Source organism: Salmo salar, chromosome ssa15 (genome assembly GCF_905237065.1).
Source record: "Salmo salar chromosome ssa15, Ssal_v3.1, whole genome shotgun sequence".
Taxonomy (NCBI): domain Eukaryota; kingdom Metazoa; phylum Chordata; class Actinopteri; order Salmoniformes; family Salmonidae; genus Salmo; species Salmo salar.
In genome coordinates, this window is record NC_059456.1 from 45,589,840 (window position 1) to 45,615,065 (window position 25,226).

At 42.7% G+C, this 25,226-nt stretch overlaps 1 protein-coding gene across 3 annotated transcripts; it reads left to right on the forward strand.

Annotated features, from left to right (window-relative positions):
• The first annotated feature begins 158 nt into the window (after positions 1 to 158).
• Positions 159 to 24,333, forward strand: LOC106571706 (kinesin light chain 1). Of its 3 annotated transcripts, none has more exons than XM_014145086.2 (15): positions 159 to 198; positions 7,751 to 7,811; positions 8,570 to 8,849; positions 9,877 to 10,116; positions 11,125 to 11,200; positions 11,575 to 11,803; positions 12,680 to 12,767; positions 13,105 to 13,206; positions 13,655 to 13,828; positions 15,616 to 15,715; positions 15,961 to 16,007; positions 16,178 to 16,245; positions 17,078 to 17,186; positions 19,746 to 19,910; positions 21,780 to 24,333. In XM_014145086.2, exons 1-15 carry the CDS (start codon positions 174 to 176, stop codon positions 21,891 to 21,893), a joined length of 1,878 nt encoding a protein of 625 aa, XP_014000561.2. In that variant the 5' UTR covers positions 159 to 173; the 3' UTR covers positions 21,894 to 24,333. The 3 variants fall into 3 exon arrangements, with proteins under 3 accessions (XP_014000561.2, XP_014000558.2, XP_014000559.1); XM_014145083.2 differs by lacking the exon at positions 159 to 198 and adding an exon at positions 332 to 718; XM_014145084.2 differs by lacking the exon at positions 159 to 198 and adding an exon at positions 5,879 to 6,038.
• The last annotated feature ends 893 nt before the right edge of the window (positions 24,334 to 25,226 follow it).

Consider the following 25,226-nt stretch of genomic DNA (forward strand, 5'->3'; position numbering starts at 1 on the left):
CGGTAGCACAGAGCTAAATGAGTTTTACTTCCTGTAATAGGACTATCTGACTCTGTATTACCTGTGTATGATTGGAGGATCTTAGCAGTGTTAGACATACAATAGCAATGGAGTTCTGAGAGAACCGAGTAAATGAACCAGTATGTGAGTCAGCTGTGTTTTCCTGTGCTGTGATGTACTTTACCCTGTACAGATCAGGTGAGTGCTGTATTTCCTGAGTTTTTTTTAATATAGGTGTTTGAGGAGTGGAGCTTTGAGTGAAGAAGGAATCTCCATAAGGAACACAGATACTTCTATCACCCACAAGATTATGCCACAGGGACAATTCATGTTTAATGCAACAATGAACAGCAAATAGGCAGATGGAACATTGCTCTTTTTTAACCTACTTGAATGTGGTATGGAATAACAAGGAGTGCGTTTAAAAAATATATATCTATTTTGTTTTTACCCCTATTTATCCAGGAAGTCCCATCATAAAAGAGAATACCTCTTTTATGAGTGAGATCTGGCCAAGAGGGCAGAGGGGGGGGGGAAAATACAGGGCTGAGTTTGTGTGCACTTTGAATCCAGGGCAAATTTGAGCACGTAGCCGGAGTTTGCCGGGCGATATACGCTATCGATTGGATGTTTTCCACAGAACTAAATCGATGTCAAAGAGACAAAACCGACGATACTCCGTGTCTTCAGTCGAAAGGAATCCACTCCACATTTAGAAGTAAGTGAATGTAGGCTACTTTGGCGTACCGGTAACTCACGTCGTTATGTGAATGTGTTTGCGCCTATACAGTTTGTAGTGGTCTCGATGAAGCTAGACGTTCGTCCGCTCATTATTTTATGATGTGCATGAAATTCCCTAGAAATAAAATGACACAAATATTTTCAGTAAGCATTCAGGTATAATGCATAATAATGCATTATAATGCCTACTTCTCAGGAGCAACATATATGACCACTTTATAATGACTTATAATCAATCTCATAATGATCTGCTAAGTAACAGCCAGTTTGGATGAGAAATGTATTCATAGAGAGACACAACGCAAGCCTTGTTATAAGACATTACATTTGAAGTCGGACGTTTACATACACTTAGGTTGGAGTCATAAAACTCAATATTTTTCAACCACCACAAATTTCTTGTTAACAAACTATAGTTTTGGCAAGCTGGTTAGGACATCTACTTTGTGCATGACACAAGTCATTTTTCCAACAATTGTTTACAGACAGATTATTTCACTTATAATTCACTGAATCACAATTCCAGTGGGTAAGAAGTTTACATACACTAAGTTGACTGTGCCTTTAAACAGCTTGGAAAATTCCAGAAAATTATGTAATGTCTTTAGAAGCTTCTGATAGGCGAATTGACATCATTTGAGTCAATTGGAGGTGTACCAGTGCATGTATTTCAAGGCCTACCTTCAAACTCAGTGCCTCTTTGCTTGACATCATGGGAAAATAAAAAGAAATCAGCCAAGACCTCAGAAAAAAATTGTAGACCTCCACAAGTCTGGTTCATCTTTGGGAGCAATTTTCAAACGCCTGAAGGCACCATGTTCATCTGTACAAACAATAGTACGCAAGTATAAACACCATGGGAGCACGCAGCCGTCATACCTGTCACTACTTCCGCCGAAGTCGGGTCCTCTCCTTGTTTGGGTGGCGCTCGGCGTCGCCGGTATTCTAGCCATCGTCGATCCACTTTTCATTTGTTTTGTCTTGTGTTTCCACACCTGGTTTCAATTCCCTCATTTACTTGTTGTGTATTTAACCCTCTGTTCCCCCCCATGTCTTTGTGTGGGATTGTTTATTGTAGTGCTTGTGCACGTTCCTCGTTAGAGCACAACGGGTTATTTTGTGCCCATTTATCTTGTTGTTCTGGATGCCGTTGGTTTTGCTTAATAAATCTCCGGTTATTACCCAGTTCTGCTCTCTTGCGCCTGACTTCTCTGCCGCCAATTACGCACCCCGCTACAATACCGCTCAGGAAGGAGATGCGTTCTGTCTCCTAGAGATGAATTTGGTGCGAAAAGTGCAAATCAATCCCAGAACAACAGCAAAGGACCTTGTGAAGATGCTGGAGGAAACAGGTACAAAAGTATCCATATCCACAGTAAAACGAGTTCTATATCGACATAACCTGAAAGGCCGCTCAGCAAGGAAGAAGCCACTGCTCCAAAACTGCCTTAAAAAAGCCAGACAACAGTTTGCAACTGCACATGGGGACAAAGATCATACTTTTTGGAGAAATGTCCTCTGTTCTGATGAAACAAAAATAGAACCTTTTGGCCATAATGACCATCGTTATGTTTGGAGGAAACAGGGGGAGGCTTGCAAGCCGAAAAACACCATCCCAACCGTGAAGGATGGGGGTGGCATCATCATGTTGTGGGGGTGCTTTGCTGCAGGTGTCACGGCTGTCGAAAGGAGCAGACCAAAGTGCAGCGTGGTTGTAGTTCCACATTTTTATTTAATCCGTGAAACTTTGCAATACATAAATATAACTGAATTGACAAAACAACAAACCGTGACGCAGAGAGAAACAAACACTAATCAAAATATAATAACGCACAAAACCCAGGAAGAAAAACCCCTACTTAAATATGATCTCCAATTAGAGACAACGAGGACCAGCTGCCTCCAATTGGAGATCAACCCAAAAAACAACAACATAGAAATAGAAAAACTAGAACTTAGAAATACAAAACATAGAAATACACAAAACACCCCCTGTCACGCCCTGACCTACTCTACCATAGAAAATAACCTCTTACTATGGTCAGGACGTGACAGCAGGAGGGACTGGTGCACTTCACAAAATAGATGGCATCATGAGGATGAAAAATGATGTGGATATACTGAAGAAACATCTCAAGACATCAGTCAGGAAGTTAAAGCTTGGTTGCAAATGGGTCTTCCACATGGACAGTGAACCCCAAGCATACTTCCGAAGTTGTGACAAAATGGTTTAAGGACAACAAAGTCAAGGTATTGGAGTGGCCATCACAATGCCCTGACCTCAATCCTATAGAAAATATGTGGGCAGAACTGAAAAAGTGTGTGCAAGCAAGGAGGCCTACAAACCTGACCCAGTTACACCAGCTCTGTCAGGAGGAATGGGCCAAAATTGACCCAACTAATTGTGGGAAGCTTGTGGAAGGCTACCTGAAAAGTTTGACCCAAGTTAAACAATTTTAAGGCAATGCTACCAAATACTAATTGAGTGTATGTAAACTTCTGACCCACTGGGAATGTGATGAAAGACATTAAAGCTTAAATAAATCATTCTCTACTATTATTCTGACATTTCACATTCTTAAAATAAAGTAGTGATCCTAACTGACCTAAGACAGGGAATTCTTACTCGGATTAAATGTCAGGAATTATGAAAAACTGAGTTTAAATGTATTTGGCTAAGGTGTATGTAAACCTCCGACTTCAACTGTGTAACAAGTTATAAACCATTATACCTGGATAAAGTATTACCATATTTTAAAAGTATCAATATCTGATACAGGAAATATTATTCTGACAATAATATACAAATAGAAAGATACATATAGATCTATTCATGTCACGACTTCCGCCGAAGTCGGTCCCTCTCCTTGTTCGGGCAGCGTTCGGCGGTCAACGTCACCGGCCTTCTAGCCATCGCCGATCCACTTTTCATTTTCCATTTGTTTTGTCTTTGTCTTACACACCTGGTTTCAATCCCCCAATTACTTGTTCATTATTTACCCTCTGTTCCCCCATGTTTGTTTGTGAGTAATTGTATGTAAGACGGTCCGTTATGTGGGCTCGCTTTATTGTATTATATTTGTCTATTTTTGAGTAAATTACGTTTATTTACTCATATCTGCTGTCCTGCACCTGACTCCTACACAAGCTACACACAGACCACATTACAATTCAAATAACCAAGTATTTTTCAATTCAGTTAAAAAAGTCTTCATCCCTGTTTTATATGCAGAGATGAAGGCCAAAATGTGCCTTTCTATTTGCCACCATTATATTACAAGTATTTCATTGACATTGCAAATAGACTATATAGTATACAGCACATAGCCTACATCAGGGGTTTCCAACCCTGTTCCTGAGAGCTACCCTCCTGTATGTTTTCACTCCGACCCCAGTTGTAACAAACCTGGTTCAGCTTATCAACTAGCTAATTATTAGAATCAGGTGAGCTAGATTGGGGTTGGAGTGAAAACCTACTGGATGGTATCTCTGCAGGAACAGGATTGGAGAGCTCTTCTCTACATTCTAGTAGCTTCCTGGCAGAAGTACCTTTTTAGGAGATGCTTACAGTGAACAACAGTGGTAAAGATCTCTTTCACCACTGTTTTCTTTGCATGTTCATTGAGTTAGGAACATTATTGGTTAGGTAAGGTGTCAAGGCACCTGTGTACAGTTTATATTATTCACATTGGAACCTGGACATATAATATATATAATATAATTTGTTTGACAGTAGTAAAGACTTGAAGTGTCATAAAAAAATGAACCCCCTCCCCAACATAAAAAAATATATTCACATGACTTTTCATAATAACTTGCTGTGACTTCCTGTGTAATGCATGCATCTACTTGTGAGTTCCATTTATTCTGTACCATTGGGGAGAAAGAGTGGGTTGAGAACCAGAAATCAGAATCTTTGTTCAATATTGAACAAGGTTACTAAAAAGTGCACAGTGAATAAGGAATGATTTGTGGGAAAGCTATCTCCTCGAAACGAGGTTGGTGAATATTTGTGTGTTTAGTAATGTAGCAGGTCTGATTCAATCCCTGTCACTCCATTCATTCAACCACCTCAAATACAATTGGTGTACCCTTTTGTATGAGTCGAATAACTGTCTTCAGGCCAACACATAGTAGTGATCTAAGTGCCACACTATGATTGTACTAACCTAAATTATATTTGTGCTGTTTCACCAAATGAGCGAATTAATATAAACAATTGACCTTCATTGTTCATTCGAGGCGTACAGAATGAAACCAGTACAAAGATGTGAGACAAGACACTAAGTGTGCCCCTGATGGGCATATGTATATTTTCTTATTTTATTTAATCTTTATTTAACCAGGAAAATACCCTTGAGGTTTTGTGAGGATCACCTGGCGAGATGTTAGCAGCAAGTAGTAAGCGTGTACACATAACACAAGAGCACAATACAATACATTAAAAACAATTACAATGGTCAATGACATGTTCTTCTATCAGAGCTTTAGACTCAGGCAGCGACAATCTCTCCTCCAGTTTAAAGTATTTTGTAGCTCGTATGAAATGTATAAGGGCCCAATCCCGATTTAAGAATGTATGCCTTTCCTACGCACTTCTCAGTATTTGGTATTCAGACTTACCTTATTTGGCTCTGCAGGTGTTTCTGCAGAGCGTTCTGAATACATTTCATTCAACCTCTGAAAACCCTCCCACTTCCTGGCCAACAGATGATTAATTCAATGGGGTTTTCAGTATATTTAGCTTAAACCATCCCTTTTAATGCGGTGCACCTTTTAGTTTGAATTTTGTCGACACACTAGAATATATTGAGAGTACAGGTTCAGAATATTAGGGATCAATTAAAGAAAACCGTCTAAATATATGCATGTTCGTCTCTGTTATAGCACCAATTGGTAGAGAAGAAATGATGTAGATTATTTAGGTTTAGGAAGGTATTTATGAATCATAAAAACCTGTTTGGAGAGCTTTTACTCATGAAAGAAATTGACACATTCAGTTCTTCAACCTATGTTAAGGTTGGAAGATTATTGTACACATAATTATAATAGGGGGAATAGTGTACAATAGTAGCCTATTCCCTGGTCTATTGCCTGCACTATCTATGAAACTGTCTGATGACTCGGCCTAGTATTGCGCCATGGGTCGGTTTCAAACTGTTACGGCTTGGTCTGCGCTCCACTCCATTACGATTTAATTAGCCTACATTTATTTTTTATATATTATCAACTGTTACTAATGATCCTCAGCAACAAGCACATGGCCATGACGGCGTTTACAGAGGAAGCAAATGAAGGTAAATGAAACAATATGGAATAATGATGTAGGCTATACCAACTGAAGGGAACTAACAGTAAATTGGCAGTTTAATGTGTTTGGTTATTAGCCTACTGATTGTCAATACTGACATTTAACATGATATAAATAGGAGAGAGAGAAAGTCAGGGTAGCCTATAATAAAGACATTCGAGAATGCCCATCCCTGCAAGTTAAAAGGCCATACAATTTAAATTCTGCATAATGGCACAGGATTTCATAAACTTTACTGCTTCAGTTTGCTGCCATATGACTGGTTTCACATTCCCTTATCCAAACGGATTACTCATTTATTACCTAGCTCGTATCAACTTGTAAATGACAGTGCATGGAGAATGGTGTAATTTCTATCGGAAGTAGATTATTTTTCCACTTTGAACCGGTATGTTCGCTAGACCTTATTCTGTAGACACAGCTCCGCATTGATTCCATCCCCACCCAAAACGAATAGCGGGTGAATAGCATGCTATTCTCATGCCTTAGTTCAAGACTGACAAACGTTATGTTGTGTAACTAACATACTGTATCCGTTATATCGCAACCATTGTGTCAAATGCGTTGTACATCAGCTGTATAGTCTGAGTATGCACAGAGCTTTTCTCTCGAAGGCAGTTGCCTTGAACGTCACACGGTAGGTAGCTCGGGCCCTCCACTGTGCCTCAAGCCCAGGAGCACTCCCACTCATTCAAAAGGCGGTGTCCAGCTGTCCTAGTAACAGTTGGCATGGCACTCTTTGTTTTGGTGACTAATAGGCTATAGCCTAGAAACAGAGAAGACAATGTTATCTATTAGCCACCATGACTCTTACAATGGACTTCCGCTAACATTCTGGCACAGAGCAGCACCAGGATACTGTGGCTGTGGGATGTCACAACATCTATAAATTATGATAGCTCTATGTGTATTTATATCACAGATATCCACATTAGGATATTCACATGCATAATTTTTTTTAATGATGTGTATGGATTGGCTTCAATATGTGTTATCTCATATTTACTTCCATTGGTCCCATAAGTCATACAGGGTGTATATTAATCAATAATGTCTCAGGTATGTCTTTCACTATATTCCACTGATCTTATAGGACAATGAATAACAATATATTCCATCCACGGTAATCAAATAGGACAACATTTCATTTGCAGACTGCACATCCCTCCTCTTATGAAAGGTCTGTAGCAGCACCCCCCTATTATGATGGACTCAAACCTCTGCCCCTAAATCATACTGGGAGGGGTTGTATAATGGCTGGGTCAGGCCATTGTTGTGGCCCGTCCACGGTGCCCATTCACAAAAGCATTCCTTGGGTTTAGCCAGCGACCCCTCTGCAGGGGGTCAGGGTACTATGGGAATATCTAATTTTAGCTGAGAACGAGACCGGGGTGAGCTTGAGATGACGAGTTTGGGACTCTGTGGGAGTTTGTGAGTGAGAGTCCATGGCTCTAAGATTGAGAGAGAGACAGAGAGAGAGAGAGAGAGAGAGAGAGAGTGTGTGTGTGTGTTTGTCTGCTTGTGCCTGAATGTGTGTGTCTGTGTGTTGTATTAGTATATGCACAATGTTTCATTGCCGATCCAAATACTGTATTTAATTGGGTGTGTGTTAGTGCCATTTTAGTTTGCTGTCTTACTCATAGGGTGTGGCTAAGCTGTGGACAAATCTTTCATCACACTACTTCATTGTGCTTACAGTGCCTCACATCAACACAGGATTAGGATCAGCGTCTCTCTGTCTCCCAATTCTCAGCTTAAGGTAGGTTTAACAAAATATTGCTGTTTTCAAGTTCAACTAAATACCCTGCTCTTGTTAACACGTTTAGGATTAATTTGTGTGTTCTCGCAGCCAAGAGAATATAATTTTATTGATTGACAACGCAAGGGGAACATAAAGAAGACAGTAGAATAACCACTGCACATTACACTTGGTGTGTGATAACGTTGCTTCCTGGATTGATCATGTACAGCACTAACAGCCAACTGTTTTACATCAGGGGTATTCAAATCCAAACCTCAAGGTCCAGAGCACTACTACTTTCTTTTCTCTCAGCGATGCGGTCTTTTTGGGGGGGCGCGTCACAGTATAGCATGCTGCACTCTCCTGGGTCCAAATCACATTGGGAAAAATATTTGACTGCATTACATTGAAATAACAAATGCCACACATCCTCCTCATCACCAGGAAATGAAATGATTTTGTGTCTGCCTTTCTCTCACAGATTTTTACCCAGGTGAGTGCAACATGCTGTGCAGTGTGCATAAAATACTGCATCTGTAGGTAATTAATTGATAAATGACATGGATTTCCCACAGATTCCACTTACCTGGTGTCCCAGGTCAGGATTAGTCCCAGATAAGAGGGGAAGGATGAAAACCAGCAGTGCTGCAGCCCTCGAAGCCCAGAGAAAATGGGGTTCTTCTACTACACAATCTATTTCTAATTTAATTGAATTAGGACCTAATCCCTCTTTTTTTCTCCATGTCCTCTCTTCCCCACCCTCCATCCCTCCCCAGGATGTATGAAAACGCACCCGCCTTGGTGGCACCGCAGAGGGTCTTGGGCGATCGTAAGACAACCCAGGAGGAGATGCTGGGCCAGACCAGGCAGGTGATCCAGGGGATGGAGGCCCTGAGACTAGAGCACCACTCTCTCCTGGAGGGCCTACTGGGGAGCCTGCACTGCCTGGAGGTGGAGGGGAGCCAGAACCACGAGGAGCCCAGTCCTGCCCAGGAGAAGGCCAGGGCCATCCGCCACTCGCTGGACACCCTAGAGCTTGGGCTGGGCGAAGCGCAGGTCAGATACATTGAATTGTAATCATTGCAATTTGCAGATGAAGAACAGATGCTGCTGATGTAATAAATATCTGCAGGACAGAAACTTTCTTGACATTCGAAGGCAATCTCTTGTGTAGAAAAGTAAAACTCTTTATTCGATTGTTATGGTTATACATGTGGCAGGAATAAAAAATGCACAAACACATTGTGGCTGTAGCAGCCTATGTGGGTGATGTGCAGGTCAGATGTCTATGGTACATTATATGCCAAAACTCTTAAGTTCATGTTTCAGTCTCTTAGTCAAAATCACGTGTGAGACTGCGCTCAGATTTTGGATCAAGAATATCTGTTTCTCATTCTTTGTCTAGCTTAACATTTGTGAGGAGGAGAAAGAGTTTTTCAATTTGTAGCTAGCCACTATGTTTCCTGTTTCACTTCTGTTTTGCCTGATGGACCTGACCAAGGTCAGAGGTTAAGGGTACTGCTTGTGGCAGCTGGAGTAAGCTTTCTTTAGCTTAGAGCAATTAGCATAGTCTTGTCAGTATGTATCAAGTTGGGGTTGAGGTCATGTCATGGGAGGTCAAATGACACTTGCTTGCTATCAGCCACAGTAATGCAGCATTCACAAACTACTGGGAACTCGGAACTCAAAAATCTCTGACTTCCGACTTCAGTGCGTTCAAGACAACTAGGAACTCTAAAAAAACTAGCTCCAAGTGGGAAAAATAGTTTTGAACGGTCTTCCAACTCTGAATTTCAACTCAGGAACTCGGGGCTCTTTCTAGAGCACCGACTTTCCGACCTAAAGATCCCCGATGTCATGATTTGACCTCTTTTTTTCTGAGTTCCCAGTTGTCTTGAATAAACCATAAGGCAAGACATGGCACCCTAAGAAAAACCTATGCAGTTTCAGGTTAAAGGCCTATCTGAGTTTTCCCCCATAGAAATAGAATTACGAGAACGGACATTCCCATGCAAGTGTGATGGGTGGACTGGCGGCCATATTGTCTTTTCCAATAATTATTTTCCTACCTCCCCTTCCCCAGGTCTTGCTGGCCCTGTCGGCCCACCTTAGCATGGTGGAGGCGGAGAAGCAGAAGCTGCGTGCTCAGGTGAGGCAGCTGTGCCAGGAGAACCAGTGGCTGCGGGACGAGCTGGCAGGGGCACAGTGGAGGCTGCAGGAGAGCGAGCAGAGTGTGGCGCAGCTGGAGGAGGAGAGGAAGCACCTGGAGTTCATGAGCTGCCTCCGGCGATATGACGACGACGGCGATGACCTTTCATCCCCCGTGAGTCAATAGTCACCGCCACAGCACCACATTAGGATTCTCTTTTTTTTCATCATAGTTTATTTAGAGATTTTCAAGTGGTTTCAAGTAAAACATAAATACATTTTATCAGATCAAAAACAAACTTACAGGCATTAATACACCCCATTTAGCCATCAGGAATTGTAAAAAAGAAATACGTATATATTGCTAGACTAGTATAAACTTGCTCTCTCAGCATTAATTTAAAAAAATACAAAAAAACTTTATTTAACTTGGCAAGTCAGTTAAGAACAAATTCTTATTTACAATGACAGCCTACCCAGGCCAAACCCACCCAGGCCAAACCCAGATAACACACCTCTGGGACTCCCAATCACAGCCAGATGTGATACAGCCTGGATTTGAACCAGGGATTGCACTGACACCTCTTGCACTGAGATGCTGTGCCTTAGACCGCTGCACCACTCGGGAGCCATTGGGATTTAAGTCCCTGCAAGCAGGGCAACATTTCCTAGATCATGTTTGAGAACTTTATACTCAAATGTAGGTCAGACAATATGATTAATGGTTTTTGGTGGCAGCAATGGGATCCACGCTATAACAGAAGGTACAGAAGAAGCCAGAGTTTCTGTCAAGGTACTAAAGAGGAGACTTTTGGAGACAAGCATGGGTTCAACAGTGCCACAGAATGTGTGAATGCCTGCCAAGCCAACAACTTTTGGTTCCCAGAACAATTAATCAATGTTACAGATAGCATTTTAGCATCTCTAACAATTTATTTTCTCCCAAAACCATTCCAGGACAGTCCAAAAATTGCAGGGTGATGACATGAATAGGGACGTTTTTCTTCCACATTGTCAATGTATCCAGAACATGAATCACCTGATATGTTCTCATAAAGTTTTGTTGGGCTTTCTTCTCAAGTCAGACAGGAGTGGGAACTTTACCTCATGTTCTAGGAACAATTATTGTTAGCTGTGTGTGTGCTAATGATAGGGATAATACAACCCTAGCTTTACTCACCAGGAAGAGATGGATTCCAGCAAGGAGACACTGGATGACCTCTTCCACAATGACGAAGAGGAGAACCAGGGCCATGGCAGTAAGCACTGGGTGGGCAGGGGATTAGAGACCGGGATTATTACCGTAATCTAATCTAGAATCATCTGCAGTATCAGAATGGCCTACTATGTAGCTTTCAAACATTCTCTGGCACAGTGAAACACTAACAGTAACGGCAATGATAGTCACAAAATAAAAACAAAATAAACTTTTATTCCCCTAACGACAACAGTACAATTACTAATTGTTGTAATGGTGTTGGTGGTATTATTTTGTCAGTGGCGCAAATTATTTGTTGCATGTATTAGAAGCTAGCAGCTAGCAAGCTAGTATTACTAGCTAGTAAACTAGCCGTGGCGATAATGGTTACAGTTTCTATGTCATTAAATAAGGTAGACTCCATATTCCCTTCAGTTCAGCAGCACAGTAGCAATGTGGCGATGGCTGCCGCCAACCAGGGTGGCTACGAGATTCCAGACCGTCTGCGTACGCTCCACAACCTGGTGATCCAGTACGCCTCGCAGGGCCGCTACGAGGTGGCCGTGCCTCTCTGCAAACAGGCCCTGGAGGACCTGGAGAAGACCTCCGGACACGAGCACCCAGACGTGGCCACCATGCTTAACATTCTGGCCCTGGTCTACAGGTGAGCCCCGCGGGATGTCGGAGAAGATGATGACGGACCACAGGAACGATCCTGCGTTATATTCAGTTATGTTCTCCGATCAGATATTGTTCCACCAGTTTGATAAGAGTAAGACGGGATAGTGTTTGTAATGAAAATAATCTGATCAGAGAACATAAAACATATCATAGTGATGACAGCATAGGCCTATTGTCTTTACTACATTGAAGTTATGTATCCTTTCAATGAGTGCTCTTATGGTCTTCCAATCATATATGACTAAATATAAATATGAATATTTTCTTATTTTTTCCAAAACCAATTGGTCAACGTTATGGTACCATCAATTTAGGATTATGTTACTTTAGAATAGACAACAGTTGACATGAGCTAAGTAATTGATCCAGTTTTATGCATTCCTCATGTAGGGGGCACCTGGCTTTCCCACAGTTGGCAATGGGCTAGCAGGTTCTAAACTTCAAAGAAGCAGTGGCTGCCAATAGAGTAAAAAGATCAGGTGTCAAATGTCAGTGTTGAAGCACATTATGATGCAGGAAGTTTATAAGGACATGGGCTCCGCCTTTTTGGAATAGCTGCCAGGCCCAAATGTTAGTTTTTTTCTTCTGTCTGTATGATTTAGTGTGGAAATCCTACCTGCCAGCCACACCATTTAATTCAAAGCACGATCCACCAACTCTGCAGCCCAATCCCAGCCTAATGTTTGACAGTGAAAGCATTCGGGTTTAACATGATAAATAGTCAGTTACTCTTCTCACATGATGGGGACCATTGTTGTTGTTGAAAACAGCCAAGCTCTGGCAACCCTAACCCTGGTTTTACCCTGAGGTTGCCGTGGCGATACCCTAGTAACCAGGCCCTCCACCCCTCTCCTTCCAGGGACCAGAATAAGTGCAAAGAGGCAGCAAACCTTCTCAACGACTCGCTGGCGGTACGGGAGAGGACCCTTGGCAGGGACCACCCGGCGGTGAGTGTATGACCATCACTTTGTGTCTATGTGAGTGTACGACCATCACTTTGTGTCTATGTGAGTGTACGACCATCACTTTGTGTCTATGTGAGTGTACGACCATCACTTTGTGTCTATATGTGTGTATGACCATCATTTTGTGTCTATGTGAGTGTATGACCATCACTTTGTGTTTGTGCTTGTTTGTCCCTGACCCCACTGTTGTGTTGCTTCCATACCTGCTTCCCCTTCCAATCCTAAGGCTGACAGCTACTAGTCAGTGTAGCTGTCATTGACCTAGCGGCTGTGTGAGTGTCACTGACCCTGTGGCTAATGTCCCCTACCCTCCTCTCAGGTGGCCGCTACACTCAACAACCTGGCTGTGCTTTATGGGAAGAGTGGGAGGTACAAAGACGCCGAGCAACTGTGTAAACGAGCGCTGGAGATTAGGGAGAAGGTGGGTCACTGTGTGTGTGTGTGTGTTTGTGTGTGTGTGTGCGTGCGTGCGTGCGTGCGGCGTAAAATTATAATAAAACATGGATTTAACAGGTGACATCAATAAGGGATCATAGCGTTCACCTGGATTCACCTGGTCAGTCTATGTCATGAAAAGAGCAGTTCCTAATGTTTTGTACACTCAATGTATAATTTTTTCTGCTAGCACTGACCTGCTCTCAAATTTATTGAGGAAATGTAATGTACTTTATGTACTTACTATGACTTAAATATTTGGTTTTACCACCTAGCAATCTTAAGATGAATGCAGTAACTGTAAGTCGCTCTGGATAAGAGTGTCTCCTAAATGACAAAAATTTCAATGTAAACGGTGTGTGTGCCTGTGTGTCTGCGTTTATCTAAATAGCTCATCCTACCCTAAACTAAACTCCTAACCCCTGTTGATTTAGATACTGGGTAAGGAGCATCCTGACGTGGCCAAGCAGCTGAACAACCTGGCCTTGCTGTGCCAGAACCAGGGGAAGTATGGAGAGGTGGAGCAGCACTACCAACGGGCCCTGGACATCTACCAGACCAGGCTTAGCCCCGATGACCCCAACATGGCTAAAACCAAGAACAAGCTGGTGAGAGACTGGTATCCTTTTCAGACTATTGAGCTGAGTTTTAATGGTCTGGCTTGGTTAAGCATCCGCCACAGTTGATAGAAGTGTGCTGGAATGATGAAAGGAAAATACCGGGACACTAGCATCTAGTCCCAAACAGAGCAGCTCACTGAATCTGCCTGGTGCCTGGGCTAGTACTCCATTTTGAAAGACCATGGCCGTTTCCAAACAACCCCTAGCCTCTACCCTCTTGGACATTGTACAGATGTGAAAAGATTGGATTAGTATAATAAGCCATATGGTGGATGTCCACGTAGCCAATCAGAGATCAGCCGTATTGCTTACATCTACAGTATCCATCCCTTTCAGATCTATAGATGTGCCTAGAGGGTAGGGGCTAATGGGTGTTTTATGGATTGTGCCTAAATGAAGGTTCTAGTAATTCAACTGACCTGTATTTCATAGAGCCTCTCATTGACTGGTACATCACTGTCAAGTCAATAGTCTGTTGATAAATGCACAGGAACATAACAATTGGGTATCTGTAAAGCACTTTGTGACAATTGCCGATGTAAAAAGGGCCGTATAAAATACATTTGATTGATTGATTGGATTGACATAAAAAATGAAGTATTTGTATAGAATTGGTTTCCTTGTCATATGTTTGGAATGTCGTTATTTCCACTCATGATGTCTTAATGATACACTACATGACCAAAAGTATGTGGACACCTGCTCATCGAACATCTCATTCCAAAATCATGGGCATTTAGATGGAGTTGGTCCCCCTTTTGCTGCTATAACAGCCTGCACTCTTCTGGGAAGGTTTTCCACTAGATGTTGGAACATTACTACGGGGACTTGCTTCCATTTAGCCACAATACCATTAGTGAGGTCGGGCACTGATGTTGGGCGATTAGGCCTGGCTCGCAGTCGGCATTCCAATTCATCCCAAAGGTATTCGATGGGGTTAAGGTCAGGGCTCTGTGCAGGACAGTGAAGTTCTTCCTCACTGATCTTGACAAACCATTTCTGCATGGACCTCAATTTGTGCATGGGGGCATTGTCATGCTGAAACAGAAAAGGGCCTTCCCCAAACTGTTGCCACAAAGTTGGAAGCACAGAATCATCTAGAATGTCATTGTATGCTGTAGCGTTAAGATTTCCCTTCACTGGAACTAAGGGGCCTAGCCCAAACCAGAAAACGCTTTTCCACTGCTCCAGAGTCCAATGGCGACGAGCTCTACACCACTCCAGCTGACGCTTGGCATTGCGCATGGTGATCTTAAGCTTCTATGCAGCTGCCCGGCCATGGAAACCCACTTCATGAAGCTCCTGAAGAAACAGTTATTGTGGTGACATTGCTTCCAGAAGCAAATTTGGAACTCATTAATGAGTGTTGCAACTGAGGACAGACGATTTCTATGCGCTGCGCTCTTCAGAACTTGGCGGTCCCATTCTGTGAGTTTGTGTGGCCTACCACTTCAAGGCTGAGCCGTTGTTGCTCCTCACATTTCCAATTCACAATAACAGCACTTACAGTTGACCAGGGCAGCTCTAGCAGAGAAGAAATTTGACGAACTGACTTGTTGGAAAGGTGGCATCCTATGACGATGCCACGTTGAAAGTCACTGAGCTCGTCAGTGGGGCCATTCTACTGCCAATGTTTGTCTATGGAGATTTCATGGCTGTGTGCTCGATTTTATACACCTGTCAGCAACAGGTGTGGCTGAAATAGCCGAATCCACTAATTTAAAGGGATGTCCACATACACTATATATACAAAAGTATCTCCCTTCCTCTCTTAGGCCTCCTGTTACCTAAAGCAGGGGAAGTTTAAACAAGCAGAGGTGCTGTACAAAGAGATCCTAACCCATGCCCACAAGAAGGCAAGTGGCTATACAAATGGTAAGGACCCATCATTTACATCTTCCGTTCAAGTTTTTATTGTGAAAACAGTCTGGAAATTTCCTCTAGTTCCCAGCCATACCTGGGTTGAAATAGTACTTTAACTCTTTCAAATCCTTGAGGTGTGCTGTGTTTCGCTTAACCTGCATGCTGGATGGGTGGGTTTGCACTTTTGGGGCTATTCTATTGGTTCCATTACACCAGTTAACTTGTCTGTCTGTCTGTGTATTTATCTGTCGATACAGGGGAGGTCAAGTCCATCTGGATGCAGGCAGAGGAGAGGGAGGAACAGGTGAGCAACCTCAGCCCCACAAATTTGATCAAATCTCATTTCACCTACTACAACCATAGTAAAAAATCTGCCCATACTGGACTATAACCTGCACAGCAACCAATGCTCCAACCAACTGAGCCATTGTTCACCATTCTCCTGTTGACAATCTTTAAATGTGTGCTCTTCAGGGCAGACAGAGAGAAGGCCTGTCTATAGGAGATCAAGGCAGCTGGGACAGAACTCGCAAAGTGGACAGGTCAGTCATCTCCATGCTCCGGGTTACGTTTCCACTAGGTACAGCTCTAGGATCAGCTTCCCCTCCCCTAATATCAACCTTAACCATTAGTGGGGAAAATACTAAACTGACTCAAGGTCAGCATCTAGAGGCAACTTTACCAAGAACGCCGATCCTAGATCGTATTTTTGTCTTTGTGTTGTTGTCTGTGCCCAAGAATGTTTGTACCTTGTTTTGTGCTGCTACCATGTTGTGCTTTTGCCATGTTGTGTTGGTACCATGTTGTTGTCATGTGTTGCTGCCATGCTATGTTGTTGTCTTAGGTCTCTCTTTATGTAGTGTTGTGTTGTCTCTCTTGTCGTGATGTGTGTTTTGTCCTATATTTTTATTTTATTTATTTTTATTTTTAATCCCAGCCCCCGTCCCCGCAGGAGGCCTTTTGCCTTTTGGTAGGTCGTCATTGTAAATAAGAATTTGTTCTTAACTGACTTGCCTAGTAAAAAAAAGAAGAAAAAAAAGATCCAGTAGATTTCTGACTGAGTATGCTGAATTTGCCCCTTGAGTCACTGATGTAAGGTCAGTTTCTCATTCTCCCTCCTTATGGTTAAGGTAAGGATTTGGGGCGGAAATGCTGATCCTAGATCTGTGCCTAAATCCGGGCAAATTCGTCCTACTCCATTAGGGTCATATTAGGCATGAAATGAAAGAAAACAGGCTGAAACGGGGAAGGAATACCTGAAATTGTCCAACAAGAAGGACTTGTTTTAGTTTTCTGTTGCAAAAAGTTTTGCTACGGTGTACACTAATGAATATTACCTGGCTTACACAACCCCTGACCTTTGACCCTGTGCAGTGCCACCATTACCAGCACCCTGAGGAACTTGGGAGCCCTCTACAGGCGGCAGGGCAAACTGAAGGCAGCAGAGACAGTGGAGGCGGCGGCCATTCACACCCCTAACCAAGTGGGTCCAGTCTGCATTTTAAAATATATATATTTTATTAACTTAATATAATTGTTTTATTTAACTTGTATTATTAATTTTTACAGTTTTGATTTAAAAAAGGCAAGTGTTCAGTACAGTATGTATTGTATAAAATTCCTATATAGATCAAATCAAATTTTATTGGTCACATACACATGGTTAGCAGATGTTATTGCGAGTGTAGCAAAATGCTTATGCGTCTAGATCCAACAGTGCAGCAGTATCTAACAGGTAATATCTAACAATTCCACAACAAAACCTAATATCTAACAAATTCCACAACAAAACCTAATACACACAATCTAGTAAAGGAATGGGATAAGAATATATAAGTATAAAATACATGAATGAGCAGTGACAGAGCGGCTAAGATGCAATAGATAGTATAGAAAGATATGTATATACTGTATACTGTATACTACACTATGAGATAAGTAATGCGAGATATGTAAACATTCTTAAAGTGGCATTATTAAAGTGACTAGTGTTCCATTTATTAAAGTGGCCAATGATATCAAGTCTGTAGGTAGGCAGCCGCCTCTCTGTGTTAGTGATGGCTGTTTAACAATCTGATGGCCTTGAGATAGGAGCTGTTTTTAAATCTCTCTGTCCCAGCTTTGATGCACCTGTACTGACCTCGCCTTTTGGATGGAAGTGGGATGAACAGGCAGTGGCTCGCTTGGTTATTGTCCTTGAGGATCTTTTTGCCTTCCTGTCTCATCGTTGTTGGTAATCATGCCTACCACTGTTGTGTTGTCTGCAAACTTTATGATTGAGTTGGAGGCGTGCATGGCCATGCAGTCATGGGTGAACATGGAGTACAGGAGGGGGCTGAGAACGCACCCTTGTGGGGCCCCAGTGTTGAGGATCAGCGGAGTGGAGATGTTGTTTTCCTACCTTCACCACCTGGGGGCGGCCCGTCAGGAAGTCCAGGATCCAGTTGCACAGGCAGGGGTCAAGACCCAGGGACTCAAGCTTGATGATGAGTTTGGAGGGTTTGTTGAATGCTGAGCTGTAGTCAATGGACAGCAATCTTACATAGGTATTCCTCTTGTCCAGATGGGTTATGGCAGTGTGTAGTGTGATGGTGATTGCATCGTCTGTGTACCTATTGGGGTGGTGAGCAAATTTAAGTGCGTCTAGGGTGACAGATGAGGTGATATGATCCTTGACTAGTCTTTCAAAGCACTTCATGATGACAGAAGTGAGTGCGACGGGGCGATGGTCATTTAGTTCAGTTACCTTGGCCTCCATTGTTCCTGTTCCCAAGAAAGCCATCTTGAAGCATGTGGGGACAGCAGACTGGGATAGGGAATGATTGAATATGTCCGTAAACACACCAGCCAGCTGGTCTGCGCATGCTCTGAGGACGCGGCAGCCTTGCGAGGGTTAACACGTTTAAATGTTTTAATCACGTCGGCCACGAAGAAGGAGAGCCCACAGTCTTTGGTAGCGGTTCGCGTCGGTGGCACTGTATTGTCCTCAAAGCACGCAAAGAAGTTGTTTAATTTGTCTGGAAGCAAGACATCGATGTCCGCGACGGGGCTGGTTTTCTTTTTGTAATCCGGAGGGAATAACTACACTGTTTGTATTCGGCCATATTCTGTGTTGCCTTGCCATGGTTAAATGCGGTGGTACGTGCTTTCAGTTTTGCGCGAATGCTGCCATCAATCCACGGTTTCTGGTTACGGAAGGTTTTAATAGTCACAGTGGGTACAACATCTCCTATACCCTTCCTTATAAACTCGCTCACGAGTTAGCGTATACGTCAGTGTTGTTTTCTGAGGCTACCCGGAACATATCCCAGTCCACGTGACCAAAGCAATCTTGAAGCATGGAATCCGATTGGTCAGACCAGCATTGGATTGACCTAAGCACGGGCGCTTCCTGTTTTAGTTTCTGCCTATAGGAGGGGAGAAACAAGATGGAATCATGGTTAGATTTGCCAAAAGAGGGTGGGGCAGGGTCTTGTATGCATCACGGAAGTTAGAGTAGCAAGGGTCGAGCGTTACTCGCTCATGGACTGCAATAGATATGCTGATCGAATTTAGGTAGCCTTGTTCTCAAATAACCTTTGTTAAAATCCCCAGCTACAATAAATGCTGCCTCAGGATATATGGTTTCCAGTTTGCTTAAAGTCCAGTGAAGTTCCTTGATGGCCATCTTGGTATCCGCTTACGAGGCGATATACACGGCTGTGACAATAACGGAGGAGAGTTCTTTTGGGAGATAATGCGGTCGGCATTTGATTGTGAGGAATGATCATATACATACAACCGTAACCACTTACAAGTAGGAAACGAGTTCACCCGCAAGTGACTTATTAATACCAATGAAATGTGAAGGTTTAGCAAATACCTGGCCAGAGAATGGCCAGGATGTGTTTATCCTCCCACACTTAGTAGTATTGCTGTGTGTTTCCATGTTGTATGTGTTCATGTGATGTGTGTGTGTTTGTGCATTCGTGTGTATGCATGCTTTTGCGTTTAGGCCTGCTCATGCAATCATGGGTTCATCTGTGTGTGTGTGTGTGTATAGGGCCAGAAGTGGAGTGTTCTAGCTGCCGAGGCTTCCAGCAACAGTACGGCCATGGAGATCCAATGCAGCAGTAGTGAGAGCCTGACCTCTGAGGTGATCACAGTGAAGTACGACAGTGGCCTACACGGGGGAGAGGAGGTCCGCCTCAGTCTGGAATGGAATGGGGTGAGGAAGAGCACAGCTCTCTTCCGCTCAGGCTACGGCTACAGAGACTCATGAGCAAGGATGGAATCGGATATATGCATTCATCATCAATTGTCCGTTTTTGTCCGTCAAAAGTTCAACTTCGTGGTGAGGAAAGGCAGCTTATAGTAATGGCTGGAATGGAATAAATGGATTGGTGTCAAACACATCAAACACATGTTTGATACCATTCCATTCAATCTATTCCAGCCATTTATTACTATGAGCTGTGCTGGCCTTCTAGGCAGAGTTCCTCTGTCCAGTGTCTGTGTGCTTTTGCCCATCTTAATCTTTTATTTTTATATGCCAGTCTGAGATATGGCTTTTTTATGCAACTCTGCCTAGAAGTCCAGCATCCCGGAGTCGCCTCTTCACTGTTGACGTTGAGACTGGTGTTTTGCGGGTACTATTTAATGAAGCTGCCAGTTGAGGACTTGTGAAGCGTCTGTTTCTCAAACTAGACACTCTAATGTACTTGTCCTCTTGCTCAGTTGTACACCGGGGCCTCCCACTCCTCTTTCTATTCTGGTTAGAGCCAGTTTGCGCTGTTCTGTGAAGGGAGTAGTACACAGTGTTGTACGAGATCTTCAGTTTCTTGGCAATTTCTTGCATGGAATAGCCTTCATTTCTCAGAACAAGAATTGACTGACTAGTTTCAGAATAAAGTTCTTTGTTTCTGGCCATTTTGAACCTGTAATCGAACCCATAAATGCTGATGCGCCAGATACTCAACTAGTTTAAAGAAGGCCAGTTTTATTGCTTCTTTAATCAGCACAACAGTTTTCAGCTGTGCTAACATAATTGCAAAGGCCTTTCTAATGCTCAATTAGCCTTTTAAATTAATAAACTTGGATTAGCTAACACAACGTGCCATTGAAACACAGGAGTGATGGTTGCTGATAATGGGCCTCTGTACGCCTATGTAGATATTTCATTGAAAATCAGCCGTTTCCAGCTACAATACTCATTTACAACATTAACAATGTCTACACTGTATTTCTGATCAATTTGATGTTATTTTAATGGACAAAAAATGTGCTTTTCTTTCAAAAACAAGGACATTTCTAAGTGACCCCAAACTTTTGAACGGTAGTGTAGGTATTACAGACTCAGTCAGGGAGAAGTCGAAAATGTCAGTGAAGACAGCGGTGGCTTGTTGGGCTCATTGTAATGGCTGGAACAGAATTAATAACGGTATCAAAGACATTCATTTCGTTCATTCCATTCCAGCTCTACTATGAGCTGCTCTCCCTTCAACTGCTCTAATTTTGCTATTTGGTTTAAATCCAGATCGTCCTGCTTAAGCTGTGTTTACAAAGGCAGGGAAATTCTGATCTGTTTTTCACTAATTGGTCTTTTGATCAGCTGTGAAAAAGATCTGATGTGATTGGTCAAAAGACCAATTATTGGAAAAAATATAAGAATTGGGCAGCCTGTGTAAACACTTAGTCTATAAAAGTATGTGCTGCAGTTGATTGCCTACAGTGTGACTGTATAGCCCTACCCAGAGTATGCATGAGTGTATATGTACATGTATACAGACAATTGGGCCTGTGTGTGTGTATATGTGTGTTTGTGTGTGTAAGTATGTGCCACAGGAGGTTGGTGGCACCTTAATTGGGGAGGACGGGCTCGTGGTTTGATGCCATTCCATTCACTCCGTTTCAGCCATTACTATGAGCCGTCCTCCCCTCAGCAGCCCCCACTGGTGTGTGTGTGTGTTTGTGTCTGTACGAGCATGTGCGTGTGTTGTGTGTGAGCATGTGCATACATACATGTGTATGAGCAGTTGCATGCGTACATGTGGGTGAGGATGTGTGTGTAACCCTCCCTTGCTCTCTCTCCCCGTAGGATGACCGTGGCTCCCTGAAGAGAAGCAGCTCCTTCAGTAAGCTGCGCGCCTCCATCCGACGGAGCAGCGAGAAGCTCGTCCGCCGACTGAAGGGGGACAAAAACCCTGGCTAACCAGTCGCAAGTCTGACTAGGCTTCATAGTTCACACCCTTGCCACAACAGAGGGCGGGGCAGTGGGCATGTATGGTGCACCAAGGCCCAGGCTTCAATTTAACAATGCCTAACCCCTAACCCCCAGGCACTTGTAGATCTGAAAGCATTGGATAGGTATAAACAATATACAACCTAGTGGTGGAAAAAGCAGGGACATATTGCTAAATTCAATACTTTCTGAAATACAGTGATTATGCGCCTAGGCTGTGGTTGTTTCAAACGGAACCCCATTGTCTTACATCAGATAGCGTAACTTTTGTTTGCACTGATCGGTAGAGGGACTAACAGTCGAAGAAGTAGGAGTGGCGCCACCTGTTGAAAGACAATGACTGAATCCTAGCCCTTAGCTACCATTTGTTGGTACTCTTTTGATTCCCTTTCAACATGACTGGACTGAACAAAGCTGTAGATGGAACGCTTGGCCAGTACCGTCCCAACCCTCAAGCATTGTGAGACTCTGATACAGTACCATCGCCTTATTCTATGCCAGCCATATTTGCACCACCTGTGTATTGGTAATGTAATGGTAGCTCAAGCTTGTTTGCTTTTCTAGTCCTTCCCTATCATAAAGTACCCAAGCTATAGTAGGGATGGCTTCAAACTATTGAGATGCACCCTTTGATTATCTGTCTATGTGTAGCAAATGGGAGAACTGTAAAACTCACTGCTTAACCTGAAGTGTCACTCCTTGCGCCATTGGAAAAGACCTTTTCAATAGTGCGACGGGTTAGAACACTTCAGGAGGGAGGTCACGTGTGTTTGCGGGTCAGAGGTCCTGAGTTGGAAGTCTCGATATGAGTCGATCAAGGGCAAGCGGTACTCGCTAAGCAAGCAGCGTGACATCCTTTATATATGTAGTAGACATGACTTGGCTCAAGCTATTGACATTCTCAACCCCTTCATTTACATTTCATTTAATGTCTTGTTTATATGTGAACATTTCTCTGTAAAAACTGTTGAAATGATAGAAATGTTTAAGAGCCAGTTTGTGCACATTTTCATGTGTGATTTTTAAACACCTGCTGGATGAAAAAAGTGGAGAATTTCACACGTAGTTGCATTTAAATATACACAGAGTATACCAAACATTAGGAACACCTTCCTAATATTGAGTTGCGCCCCCCCCTTTTGCCCTCAGAACAGACTCAGTTTGTCTGGGCATGGACTCTATAAGATGTCGAAAGCGTTCCACAGGGATGCTAGCCAATGTTGACTCCAATGCTTCACACAGTTGTGTCAAGTTGGCTGGATGTCCTTTGGGTGATGGACCATTCTTGATACATACGGGAAACTGTTGAGCATGAAAAACCCAGCAGCGTTGCAGTTCTTGACACAAACCGGTACACCTGGCACCTACTACCATACCCTGTTCAAATACATTTAAATCTTTTGTCTTGCCCATTCACCCTCTGAATGGCACACATACACAATCCATGTCTCTATTGTCTCAAGGCTTAAAATCCTTCTTTAACTGGTCTCCTCCCCTTCGTCTACACTGATTGAAGTGGATTTAACAAGTGACATCAATAAGGGATCATAGCTTTCACCTGGATTTACCTGGTCAGTCTGTCATGGAAAGATCAAATTAATCACATTCACAGATATCTCATTCAAGGTAAACGCTGCAGATGTGAGCTCAATTGGAATAGTCATTTAAACGTCAAGCAGGCTGTAATGCTTAAGATTGAAACCTGGCCTTAAAGGAAAAATCCACTGAAAAAAATCCACAATCCAGTCCCAAAATGTTTTGCATGTCAGCAGTCAAGTTTTTTGGACTAACTCAGGGCACACAGGTCAAAGAGGTGTGCCCAATCACAAGACTAGTTCATGTTTGAGACAACACTAAGGGTTTTATGTTAACAAACCTAATGCAAATGGTAAATCTAAGTGCTGGCATAGTTCTATAGGTCCAGGGCTGTGTCAGAAATATTTTTGCTATTTTCACAGCAGTTATTATGAACACAATAGTTGGCAGAAGTGCGAAAAGGCTGGGTTTTGATGAATAAACAAGTTTTAGGTGTGATGAGGGCTTGGCCGCTCACTGGCCAATCAAGGCCTTCCATGGCTTAATACCTCATGCATTTTTCTCAAATTCTGTATATTATTGCGTTGTCATCAACTCCAATTCGGCTAGGAGCACAGAATATTCTCTCCTATTCCATTGTGGATTGATACTACAGTTTATTAAATAGAATAGGCAACAGTAACTAGTGATAGCAACAGTACAAAAAAATCCACTGTTTGCTCAATATCTTTGGAGTGTTGACAGTCAACATTGTTGTAATTTGCTTCAATGAGTATAGGCCTTTATGCATCGCACTTATCCTCAAATAAAAAATACTAGGCTAAATTGTATTGTATGTGTGAGGCATGTTCTCAATAAACAAGATATAGCCTTGGCCTACTGTTGATACAGTGTTATAGTACTGAAAATGTTGAATAGCCTGTGTTTGGAGGAGCGCGTCTTTGGTAACTGGACAAGAGCTGGTCTTTGGAAATGGGAATGGATACAAGCCGTATGGAGTATGCTATGCACTGCAGGTAGGCCTATGTGAATTGTGAATATTGACAAAAGTCACAAGTAGACATTTTAGATTTTTTTTATGGATAGGCTCTTTGGCTAATACATGGCCGGGATAAGAAAAATTCAGTCGACACATTGCTGTTGAAACAGCTTTCGTTATAGTAGGGTAAGGGTAGCCTAATATAAGGCCTTGTTTTTTATTAAATGAAACGGAAACGAAGCCATTGTTACAGGAAAATAACTTCAAATGTTTCTAAATATGAGTTTCACCGGATTATCTCAGCTCTCGTTCCATGATGGGTAGTCCTATATAGCCTACATGTATGGAGTTTTAACGCACATCCAAAATAATAAAAGGCGCTGTAATACCCTACATACTGTAGGTGTGACGTTGCACAGGATGTATTCACTGTTTTGCTGCTGACAAATGTGATATTTTAACAAAGTTCTGGTGATTAAGATTTATTTGAAAGCGGTCACACAAGCCAAACCCTTCATCGATAGTCTTGACTACTTGGCGAATGCATTGGGTATGACAAAACAAAACAGCCTTCATTGAGAGGGGAGGCTACGCTTGGTTTTTAATCAAATGAAACAAAATTGGGGGAAAAAAACACTTGTTTTGTATGATTCAAAATTCGAGGTTTAAGGCACAAAAAGCACATACTGGAGCTCTTGTTCCATGTGCATATGGGTTAACGTGCGTCACGGCTGGCTGCGCGTCCGCTGTCAAAATCCATCCCATAACCAAGCGTGTTACCACTAGGA

Coding starts and splice junctions, on each gene's coding strand:
- LOC106571706 (XM_014145083.2), top strand. CDS start 628: ATGTTTTCCACAGAACTAAATCGATGTCAAAGAGACAAAACCGACGAT. Junction 11,201..11,574: donor GGAGAACCAGGGCCATGGCA/GTAAGCACTGGG, acceptor TATTCCCTTCAG/TTCAGCAGCACAGTAGCAAT. Junction 16,008..16,177: donor CAGAGGAGAGGGAGGAACAG/GTGAGCAACCTC, acceptor TGTGCTCTTCAG/GGCAGACAGAGAGAAGGCCT.